Source organism: Lepisma saccharinum, chromosome 29, assembly GCF_977018435.1.
Source record: "Lepisma saccharinum chromosome 29, izLepSacc3.1, whole genome shotgun sequence".
Lineage (NCBI taxonomy): Eukaryota > Metazoa > Arthropoda > Insecta > Zygentoma > Lepismatidae > Lepisma > Lepisma saccharinum.
In genome coordinates, this window is record NC_139257.1 from 41,412,914 (window position 1) to 41,425,493 (window position 12,580).

At 39.5% G+C, this 12,580-nt stretch overlaps 1 protein-coding gene across 1 annotated transcript in view; it reads left to right on the forward strand.

Annotated features, from left to right (window-relative positions):
• LOC145981469 (nose resistant to fluoxetine protein 6-like) overlaps positions 1-12,580 on the forward strand; it is a 146,937-nt gene that overhangs the window by 80,983 nt on the left and 53,374 nt on the right. The window contains exons 3-4 of the mRNA XM_083114700.1: positions 836-1,017; positions 11,076-11,305. Coding sequence (XP_082970826.1) covers positions 836-1,017; positions 11,076-11,305 — 412 coding nt within the window. The remainder of the gene's footprint in view (positions 1-835; positions 1,018-11,075; positions 11,306-12,580) is intronic.

The window sequence follows — 12,580 nt, forward strand, 5'->3', positions numbered from 1 at the left end:
TCACTCGTAGCTCCCCAATTGCCTCACGATGGTGGGTTGCCACCGGTCCTATACACAGGCCGAGAACCCAGAAACCAGTGTTGCCACAATCTGAGAGCACAATTTCCCTTTCCAAGGGGAAAAATTTCCCTTTTTGGACCAATTTTTCCCTTCACCCAAACAAATAATAATAATAATTATTGTTATTATTATTAGCAGTGGTATTATTTGTAGTAACAAAAGCAGTAGTAGTAGTAGTAATATTTCCGTTGGTCCAAGCTCGTATGAATAAAAAATGAAACAAAATTTTCACATACATGTCATCGCTTTCTGGTCAGATGCCCCAGGTTTGAATCCTGGTCAAGAATCCACTAAATCGTTAATTCTCATCGTTACAATTATCCGAAGGTATACAGAAAAACGACGTGCAATAAACATAAAAGAAATATAAGTAAATACAGGCTTGTATTCAAAGGAGCAGAAATAAGAAGGATAATGTAGAGTCAGATATCTTAAAATTTCCCTGAAATTGTGGTATTTTTATCGAAATTCCCTTTTCAGTTTTAGATAAAATTTCGGTCCAAATTTCCCTGCAAAAGGGAAATTTCCCTTCATGTGGCAACACTGCCAGAGACTGAACCCGCAGTCTGAGCACAGCGCCGCCACGATGGAGGACCTTAATCAATTTACTCATCAGTAATAAAAGGGTTAATACTTCCATCTGAAAACCTTCTCCCTGACTGCTTTCTCCAGCCATCATGTTTGTGTTTGTAGTATGGGGTTCTTCATAATTCTTTAGATATTCAACTGTGGATTTAACCCATATAAACGATGTCCTAATGTCTCCTAATTTCAGACTCGTGTCGTGCGAATGGGCATATGCCTGCCTCGCGACTGCAGCGTGGAGGATGTGCACAAGATCGTCCAGTTCTCAGCCGATGACTTGAAGCCATTGCCCAGATCTGTCACAGTCCAGTTCGTCAGGACTCTCGGAGCAACCTATGAGTTCTGGAAGGACCCAACATTCATCATACTTACGTAAGTATATCATTTCGATGGTAACAGAGTAATTTTCTCTTTTGTTATGTTGATATTCCTGCGAAAATTTTCAACCACGATTACGTAATCTTCCTCTGTAATGAGCTTTATTACGTTAATGAACACCGTTGCCGTCGAGTAGATATTGCTTGGACTTGTTTCTGAAGCCGACAGAAACGAAGAGGGAGGCCGTTCCGCTACCCTGAAGAGGCAACAAGGGAGAAGAGGGCGCCAATGCAAGGAAAGAGCAGGGAAGGACTTTGGGGTTATTCATATGCCTGTTAAGGGGCCCTGTTGCCGTTCATACCTACCGGATCAGCCAGTGTTGTCACATCGGATTGGCAGAAAAGAGCTAAATCCCGCCTAAAATAGGAATACCATTTCTGTGAAGCAACTAGAGGTAGACTGCAGAGCCAAGGCTGGATTGAACTACAACTGAGACCAGTTAGGTAATAGAGGAAAATATAGTTCCTTGGTGTGATTCGTGATTTGGACAAACCTTGCTCCAAAATACTGAGTTGGCAACAGTAGTACGTACAGCTGGGCGTTTCCCTTCCACAAAGGAGCGGAGTTCTGTCGTCTGCTCAGTGCTCACCACACAAACGTCAAACTGGCCCGGTAAAAGAGTGGTTCTTCTTCTTCCCCTTCGCACCTCATTGCAAAGAAACAGAGACAGATGAAAAATTGACGGGTTTTCCACTATTCAATGGATATTCGTGGTAACTGTCTCATGAGTGGTAGTTCATTCTACGAATGTTTGTGGCTAAATCACTGCTGATTGCAAAACAAGAACAAAATGAACAAATATCTAGCTCGAAGACATGTTTTCTTTATGGGGGGGGGGGTGATAACGTCTAGCAGGCATAATTGTCGTACTGATAGCCGGTAACACTTTAGAAAAAGTCACGCCACGTCACTGGTGTCACACCCTGTTACCTTCCACGCGAAACTTCTGTTCTACACTTATGGAAAATGGTATTCAAAAAGATGACAAACCATGAATGAACTACTTTTCTGTGTCAAATTTTGAGAGAAGATGATGACTTCGATGATGATGACTACGGAGAATCTGAAATTGATGACCATGTAGAAGAGCATGTGGAAGCTCTCTCTCCAAGTGTGTCTGGATAATGTCGTAACTCGACCTCGTTTAAATGAGCAATTTCGTTTAATTTTACTTTCAAATTGTAAAACAAAATATTAAAAAATCACAATAAAATAGAGTAATGAATCACACAATAATAATTAGGAAAAGAACCATGATGGACAACCACAGACTGGTCACTTGATGCACTGTCAGTCAAAATGTTCCCTATTGATGGTATTCTGGGCATATCCGTCGAATTCGTGCCCACAGACGCTTCAAAACCTCAAGGTAGAACGACGGATAAGGGTATAAGCAGATCTGGAAGCAAGGCAGGAAACCGGTGCACTGACCTCCTGCTGGGAACGGCCCTTCGCAAGAAGTTCCGGAATAATACGTTGAGAGGCGCTGAGAGGCACCACTCGAAATCTTGCTTCCACTTGTTCTGCAACAAAAAGACAAGAGATGGCACTGCTAAATTTCAAAGCTCGGCTGCTAAACCTGACGTCATCGAATTCCGAGACAACATTCACTTGCGAAGCGTTGTCTGTGGTAGAACTCTCCTGTGGCCGTCTGCCTATTTGGAACAAATTATCTATGAATGATACCCATGAGTCGAAGAACGTGATGAGCATCGTCTTGTGGGTTTTGGGGGCCCTTGGCTCTTCCAGACCGAAGTCTGGCGTTTTGTTAACGGCTCACATTGGAAACACCACGTTTCGTCACCGGTCGCGATGGTTTTCAGGGAATTAGTATCCTTGTCCGCAGCCGTAATCAGGTCTCGGCAATGTTGAATCCTTTGGTTTTTCTGGTCATTTCCGACATGGTGACCTAGAGTTGAGTCGTTTGTGTTACTGTAACTTTTAAGAGGATCCCTCCCCCACCTTCAAATTTAAAAGAGAAAACATCAAGGTAATTGGATAAGGTGTGTTTTCCAAATCATGTAATATGTAAATGCATTACGTATGAGACCGGGGAATTATGGGATACACTGTGTTGAAATACTTCATAAAACAAAATTCGATTCGAAATCGTCAGCAACTACAAAATCTGAAGCGGAATCGTTGTGAAGAATTTACATAATGTGCACATAAATTGTGCAATGGAATTGTCATGAGTATGGAGCGGAAGTTGATGAAATGTCATCTTTTTTCTGACATCTCGGACACGATGCCCATTAAATATACACAATATTACACTTCGTCTAGAACCCATTTTCCCCGATTTTCGGCATTTTTCGCAATATTCGATGTATTGTTTCGTCATATTTTATTTTACCACTAGGTGTCCATCTGGGGCAAACTGGGAAATTAATGCATTTTAGACCAATTCATTCAGTGTATACGACTTTTTTTAATTAAATTGTTTAAATGTTATTTGGTTGTTTCGATTGGAAATTCTCTTGTATATTTTAGTTGAATGTGCATGTGGTATCATTTGGACGGACGAGTTAAAGGTACAGTGGTGTAAGTCACTTCTTTTTTTTTAAATAAAAAAACAAACAAACAAAAACACTTAGACATAGAAACCAGATCGAGATAAGTTAATCTGTTAACAGAGAACGTGAACTAAATCAGAGATTCATTCAACTCCCAACAGATGAGAGTTTAAGGTCTTGCAATAAAGGAAACAGCTGTTGTGTTGATCAGCAAAGTGCTGTGAGTCAGACTGTTTTTTTTTTTCATTTTAACAAAGTGACTTACACCACTCTAAAGCCCCTATCACACGGAACTGGATTTCTAGTTGGAATGCTCTAGTTGACGCTGGACTGGCTATCCATTTGCTAGTTTTCGCCTCACACGGTACTTGTTATACCGTACTTGTCGCTAGTCTCTCGTTCCCATAATGGCGGCCGCGTGAGATGTAAAGAACGTATCACTTCACATTTTTAAAAGACGATAACTATTCAACCGAGAGGAATATCGCATCGCATTAAATGGTTTTAGGTACAGAAGAATGGCACTGATTAACTACATACTTTACAACGTTTACTGTACACGTATGGAAGAATATTTTAGCTTTATCAATTGTAAACATGCCTTTCGTGCTGTATGCACTCGGAAACCACAGACAAAAAAGGCTACTTTGCAAACTCACAGATTATCTTCACATGGCCAAACTTTGCTCTGATTGGCTGTTCCACAGAATCTAGTCGAAGAACTTAGTAGCAATTAGAACATGTCCTATTCCTCAAAACCAGTCAAGCAGTTAGCCAGGCGGCCATGATTACTACCCAGAAAGTCAGTTCATCGCCAACTAGGGCATTCCAACTAGAAATCCAGTTCCGTGTGATAGGGGCTTTACTTTAACCAGTCCATTTGGTTCCCTATTTTTTAAAAGCAAGATTGCATTTTTTTTAAATTTCCTTTTCATTTAAATTTTTATCCTGAAAGTAACAAATTTATTGGTCATTTTTTGCATTTTTTACGTCATTTTTACACATTTTTAGGACATTCTATAGGTCATATACCTATATTTTTTAGGTCATCAACTTTCGCTCCCTAGTCATGAGCATAAGTTAAGCGCAACGAAATTCGGCACGAGTACTTACAAGCAAGATTTGATTGGTTGGTTTATTCCTGAAGATAAAGTTACTTCGCTTTTCTGCCACTTTTAGCTAATCTCGAAGATGAGAGTGAGTTATGATATGAAATTGACGAAGGGGCATTCACAAAGAACACACTCATTCCCAGAACCCCGCGCTATGCTAACCAGTCCAAGACTCAGCAGGAAAGAAAGCAATACACTCGAGCCATCTAGCGGTTGGAATTTGAAATAAGTGGTTACAATACAATACACGAGCCCAAGAGACGCGATGTGAATGTAGCTATTCGTGGTCTATGACCGTCGCACATCCAGAATGTGTTACGTTAGTTCTATGCTGTGAAGATATCATTATATTAATAATTAAGTAATATTAACATTATGTTTATATGCAATATAATGCTGTAGAAGGCTTTCAGCTGTGTTCAACATTTAAACTAAAGCATTATCATTATCATATCTCATTTGTATTTTACGTACCACTACTTTCGTCTACGTCCTACGATAAGGGTAAATGGTGATTAGATTAAATGAACCACAAGCACATAGACAGTACAAGAATGTAAATCTAAAAGGAGAAATGTACGGACCTTGATTTTTTGTTAAAAGTCCACTTTATGCACACATAGGATAATCGGTACTGCACACCACTGTGTACTCCAGGCGTACCGGGTTCGAATCCCAACCTAGGCATGAATGCTTGTGAATGTCCATTCTTCAATTTCATCATATCACTCATTCCATTTTCTCAAATTAGCCAAAAGTGGCACAAAAGCGAAGTAAAATAAAGCAAATCAATCAAGCGAACCATTATGTGCCTCTACCGGGTATCGAATTCTGGACCCCTTTATTACAAGACAAGAACGTGGGGAGGCACCGTACTGGTCTTGAATAAAGGCGCCAAAGCATCAGTAGCCTTCAAGAATGCAAAGTGTACTACGTTGATAAATTAAATTCTTGCATGCTGGTAAAACTTGTATTGTATTTGGAAGCCAAAGAACATGATACATTTTAAGGAAATGCATTGATTTCTTTGACTTTAATCTACAGCACTGGCGTATACGCAGAATGTTTGGGGGGAAGGGCTGGAATTATATATGTGGATAGTACATGGCTAATTTCTATGGGGACGGTACATATAATAAGATATTTCGCTTACTTAGAACTTTCTACCCTGAAAAGCGATTATAAGGGGTCATTTTAACGGGTTTTTTGCATTTAACACTCTGGATTTTCCCGAATTATTCACTGCTTTTATTTCAAAAGGTTGATTTTCTCAAAATTTAAGAAATTTTGCTTATAAGCCCTTCTCTGCGTACGCCAGTGAAATACAGTACATTTTTAGCAGGACATCACATAAGAAGCTAATGATCGAATTGATAAGAAACTAATGAACGAACTGATAAGAAGCTAATGAACGAATTGATAAGAAGCTAATGAACGAACTGATAAGAAGCTAATAAACGAATTTATAAGAAGCTAAGGAACGAACTGATAAGAAGCTAATGAACGAACTGATAAGAAGCTAATGAACGAACTGATAAGAAGCTAATGAACGAATTGATAAGAAGCTAATAAACGAACTTATAATAAGCCTATAAACAAATTGATAAGGAGCTAATGAACGAACGGATAAGAAGCTAATTAACGAACTGATAAGAAGCTAATGAACGAATTGATAAGAAGCTAATAAACGATTTAATTAAGACTTAACTCGTTCCATGATTACAAGATGAAAGACAGCATTAGCCAGTAGACTACATTCCAAATACTGAATTTTAAAAATACTTATTCAGTATCAACTTCGGAAAGCAAACAGTAATGTGAATTCGTGGAGAAAATTTGGAAATCTTTCTCCGAACATGTTTTTCCTCATGCAGCGATTTGCATCAACGACCTTTACGTATAACCGAGTCCACTGGATTACGGCGAAAGTAGTCTTCCGTAATGATTTTGCACTTCCTGTGAAATGTATTGTCGTAGTAGAAAGTCTATCTTCATAAATTCACTTTCGGAACAACAAAGCATTGAGAGAAAAATACTTTTATTCGCCGCATTGCACCACCCGCATAGGAAGAGTGGGAAGGTCACAGGAAGTAGAAACAGGCCACTCCAGGTTTCATCGGGATTTCACACACAGAACAAAATTGTGATATGAGCAGTAGTCTATCGGAAGACAGTTCAGAGGTGGTGGTGATTTTCCCAAAAAGGAGAATTTGAGTTTTACATTTTTAAGCATCGTCATGTACAGTGACCGTCAAAAAATGAGACACTTAGATTTTGAAATACTCGCTTCCGTGCGAGGCGTTATGTGTGTTGCCTAACTCCACGGCGATAAGTGGAATTTTAATAGAAAATTTTCAATGGGAAATACTACCGGCGCCGCAGAATTATGCAACACACTTAACGCTTTGTGAGAAAGCGAGTACTTCAGGATCTATTTGACCCAAGTTTTATTACCGGTAACAAGAAAGGTGGCATGTGCTACATTTTCGTTGGCACTTGTTCCTGCTTATTCAGTTTCCCTTTCTTTGCCTGTGTCCTTTAAAAAATCCAAGGACGAGACCCCAATAATTCTCTGTTCCGCAACACTCCACCCTTACCGGGCCGCTTCTGACAGGAAAACCCCAAATAAACAACTAAATAGGCTCGTTAGTCCTGGGTTCCCATGCCGTTCCTGACCAGAGCGCTCGGAACCAAAGAATCAATCACAGGCAAGAACTTACTGAATTAATGTTGCAGGGTGATTGCTGAAAACTCGCAGAAATGGGCTTTATACATTTATTTACAATTCAACAAAACAAGGCTCGGATTCTTCCAATAATTATCTAATTTACATTATTTACATTCCTCTAACTTGAGCCCCACGGCAGAACTGCCAAGTGGAAGCTAAGCATCGGCAGAACTGCCAAGTGGAAGCTAAGCATCGGCAGAACTGCCAAGTGGAAGCTAAGCATCGGCAGAACTGCCAAGTGGAAGCTAAGCATCGGCAGAACTGCCAAGTGGAAGCTAAGCATCGGCAGAACTGCCTAGTGGAAGCTAAGCATCGGCAGAACTGCCAAGTGGAAGCTAAGCATCGGCAGAACTGCCTAGTGGAAGCTAAGCATCGGCAGAACTGCCAAGTGGAAGCTAAGGATCGGCAGAACTGCCAAGTGGAAGATAAGCATCGGCAGAACGCCAAGTGAAAGCTAAGCATCGGCAACACTGCCAAGTGGAAGCTAAGCATCGGCAGAACTGCCAAGTGGAAGCTAAGCATCGGCAGAACTGCCAAGTGGAAGATAAGCATCGGCAGAACGCCAAGTGAAAGCTAAGCATCGGCAGAACTGCCAAGTGGAAGCTAAGCATCGGCAGAACTGCCAAGTGGAAGCTAAGCATCGGCAGAACTGCCAAGTGGAAGCTAAGCATCGGAAGAACTGCCTAGTGGAAGCTAAGCATCGGCAGAACTGCCAAGTGGAAGCTAAGCATCGGCAGAACTGCCAAGTGGAAGCTAAGCATCGGCAGAACTGCCAAGTGGAAGCTAAGCATCGGCAGAACTGCCAAGTGGAAGCTAAGCATCGGCAGAACTGCCAAGTGGAAGCTAAGCATCGGCAGAACTGCCAAGTGGAAGCTAAGCATCGGCAGAACTGCCAAGTGGAAGCTAAGCATCGGCAGAACTGCCAAGTGGAAGCGAAGCATCGGCAGAACTGCCTAGTGGAAGCTAAGCATCGGCAGAACTGCCAAGTGGAAGCTAAGCATCGGCAGAACTGCCAAGTGGAAGCGAAGCATCGGCAGAACTGCCTAGTGGAAGCTAAGCATCGGCAGAACTGCCAAGTGGAAGCTAAGCATCGGCAGAACTGCCAAGTGGAAGCTAAGCATCGGCAGAACTGCCAAGTGGAAGCTAAGCATCGGCAGAACTGCCTCGGGATGCTCTATCTCATGGGAGGCCACTGGAGCCCGAAGATCGCTCTCCCTTCTGCTATCCGGTTCATAACACACTCTGTCCTGTCCTCTGTCAGAGGCCATATTTATACTTCCTCCCTCGTCGCATGGGGGAGGGCTGAAAGTTCAAATCTTATGGGCTCTTTCAAACTACACTGAACCATGGAAGAAACCCAAGCATACAGAGTTATACACAAAACACAAAAAAGAAACAAAAAACAAATACTGTTTGTAACACGCTTTACTTTGAAATTTGATCCCGCAAATCGTCGCATAAGAACCAGAGGAACGGAACTCCAAATAAAGCTGTTTTCAGTTTTGTTTGGATCGTATAAAACCCCTGCGGGTTTGTTAGGGATCTTAATCGAGGCAGGGTCATGATAACAACAGAAAAGGGTTGGTCGTTTACCTGTAGAGATGATCGTCTCCGCTGATTTAGGAGACAAGGCACGGTCCTGAAATGAAACTTCTTAACCGTGTTTTTTCCATAAGGCTGGCGTTACGTTATTTCGACTGATTTCCTGTCGATTCCCGTGACAGCGTAGTTTAAAGATCTACTGAAGGTCGCCTGTGTAATATGCTTGTCGCAAGTTACTTGAAGCGCTTCAGCCGGATCACTTGGCGAAGTAATTATACTGCAGGAGGCCTTAGAAAGAGCGTTTCGCGGGATTGGATTTTTCTTCTAAAATACAGACAAAATTCCCTCATAAATTCAATCATTTCCGAGAAGACCAAAGATATGTACATTTAAGGTTCCCCTCGACTTTCGTCCAACACCAGCCAAAGCGTCTCCTCTCGAAAAACGGCTACAATATTCCAATTTCTGAAAACTGTCATCTGCTTACAATTGTTTCCAGGACATTCACCTGAATCTTTGTAAGACTTTCTTTAGCTGTATGGACAGTAGGCTTTTGTAGCCATTGAACTATTGCAAATATGTAGACATCGGCGAAATAAAATCACGTTAACCCTAGCTTGCAAGTGCCGTACGGGAAACTTACTTTCCTGAGGGGCGCGCTCATAGACTAACACTTTATTATATCACTAAAATTCAAGAAATAATTTTGATATTGAATCACTTCCTCCTTTGTTGATTATATATGTGCATTTATATATTAATTATAATAATTACAAAAATTACCATAATTAATAAAAAATAAAAATGTATTATTGCATGAGTGCCACACACATATTTTACCATTCACTAAAAGTCACAAAAAACATAATATATTTTCATTAGGGATGCGCGGAAGCCGATTACAGGTGTATGAAAATCGGCCGAAATTGACACATCGGCATCGGTAACGGAATCGGCAAAAATCCGATATTTAAACCGGTACAGATTATACTAGAGTTTTTACCTTCTAATAAGTTTTATATTTTAGTTTTGTAAGATTTATTGAAAATTAGGTTATGATTCGTCATTATTGTAGAGTTTTTGTAATAAAATTATTGCAAACTCATTCAGAGGATCAACCTAACTATAAATCTGAAATAAAACAGTACATTGCTGAACCAGGATCTGCTGTTGTATTGGAAATTCAAAAGTGAGTATTCAAACCTGAAGCAAGTGCTGAGGAAATACTTGGGCATACCTGCTGCATCAGTATTCAGTGATTGAGTGTTCAGTGTTGCTGAACAGATTTGCGATAAGAGAAGAAGTAGGTTACTTCCTGAAGTGCTTCCAAATCTCGTGTTTCTGAAGTTAAATCTGGCAGAACAAGAATTCATTTTGCATTTCAAAGAACTGCTTGTGTACTAATGTTTAATTTCTTGAGAATCCATGTTCTTCTTAAAGGTTCACATAACCACCTTTTGTAGATGCAAATGTACATTCGCATCTCTTGAAAATATATATGTATATACATATGATATGCAATAGAAATGCACGTAGCAAATTTATTTTTGTCATGCTGAAAATAACATCCCATTTCTGTTGAATAATTTTATGTATCGGAATCGGTTAAATATCGATATCGGATCCAAAAATTATCGGTGAGTACATCGGCATCGGTAAATTTTCAGCTTCGTCACATCCCTAATTTTCAAGAATGCTTTCTTGCTCATAGAGGGACAGTTGTTTATTAATTATAATAATTACAAAAGGTACTATCATTACCAGTCAATGTATACTGTCACTGGCATGAGTGTCTTGAATAACATCCAATCAAATGACCACCAAGTGCATTTTGACTCCTATTTTCCATTACATCTATGTTTTTATGAACGAAAATAATACAGAAATTTTGGGAATACCCTAGGGAACAATGTGATCTATTTTCAATTTTTTAAAAAACAAATCACAGGTGAAAAAATAGGGGCTAAACAGCTAGAGTTAAGATGCAAATGAAACTGAAACTATAGAAGGAATTCGAATCAAATGTAATTTTTCAGAATTTTGAATACCGTAGCGGTTTTTCGAAAGACGGAATTTTCGAAAATATTGGCGTCGCCTTAAACTTTAAATTTCACTATGTCTTTCGAGTAAAACCGCCATTAATTCATTTTCCAGGATAGTGTGTGCCATCGTTGGGGGACTAATTATCGCAGGCACGACGTACGACTTGATGAAGATCATGAAGCGACACAACAGCTACCGAGTCACGCCGGCCATCATCCAGTGTTGCAAGTACCCCTACGAACTCGGAAACAAGTTCAGGAAAGCTGGAGAAACGGACCCGAACATAAACACCATATCTGGAGCTCTTCATGCGAAAATGAGTGGACTTCCAACTGCTAAAGGTAAGCTCAATGAAATTACGTTCTTAAGATGGAACATATGTATTAGATCACCTTTCTTTAATATGTAAAGTGAACGAATGATTTTCTTTATTTTATTTATGCCTTTCTGCCACTTTGGCTAATTGGAAAGATGATGAGTGATGATAATTAGAGCCCGGATTTTTATGTAATATCACACTACAAAATATTTATTTATTTATTTATTTATTTAGCAAAAGATCCTTAACAGAACCAATAGTTCCAATTACAAAGAATCATATTAAAAATATTTATAATAAAGATTAAATATACATTTTAATGTACATAAATATGAAACAATAATTGACAAAATATGTACCTAAATATGTATTATCAAAGGATATGTAGCTAAACATATAATATCATAGAATATGTAATATTAACCCTGCAGTGCTACTTTGGGGTCCTGAGGACCAAGGCTGATATGTTTTTGTGACTGCCACCAGATGGCTTTGCTCTGCAGACTGCCCATCTCTGTAGTTTTCTCACATCTGGTGAAGAGTTTAGAAAAGCCATTAGTTTTGCAGGAAAGCCAGTCTTGTTCACACTGTTGAGTAAGTGGGGTCCTGTAGACCCCAAAGTACTGTTTATGTAACTTTTTTGTGGAAGTGTCCAGTGTGCAAGCTGTGCTCAAAATGTTGTTTCACAGTGTCTTGAAAATGATCAGGATTAATTTTTTTGCAAATTTATTCAGTTTTGTAAACATATGATTGAAAAAAGAATCATTAAAGCAGTGGCCATATACATTATAGCTGCATTTTATATTTGGGGTCCTCAGGACCCCTAAATACCATGTACGTAGCACTGAAGGGTTAATAATAATCGAGTATCCAAGGAATTTGAAGAATTCTGCTAGATATTATTTTATTTGAACATATTCAACTTGATTTTAAAGACATAAGCTGTTCAAATTAAAATTTGTATGAAATTAGAATCTCAAAAAAGCACAGCAACGTGTACATATTTAAGAAACCAATATTGTCAACTATTAATTACTTTTCACAGCCCAAATTATTGTTGAATATGTAAAAATGCACGAGATCTCTTCGTAACTTTCGAAACAAATTGTAAAAAAAAAAAGCGTCTGCAGTAAGAACAATTGAATGAAAAAAACATAGTTACTTTTGCACTTTTTGTACAAGGGAACATATTGTGTAACTCTCTACCTTCAGGAAAGTAGCTTTCTTGTCCACCGACGCCAAGTTTCTAGGTGCTTTGACTAAACCTAAAAGCGAAACGAAAATATGTTACCAGAAA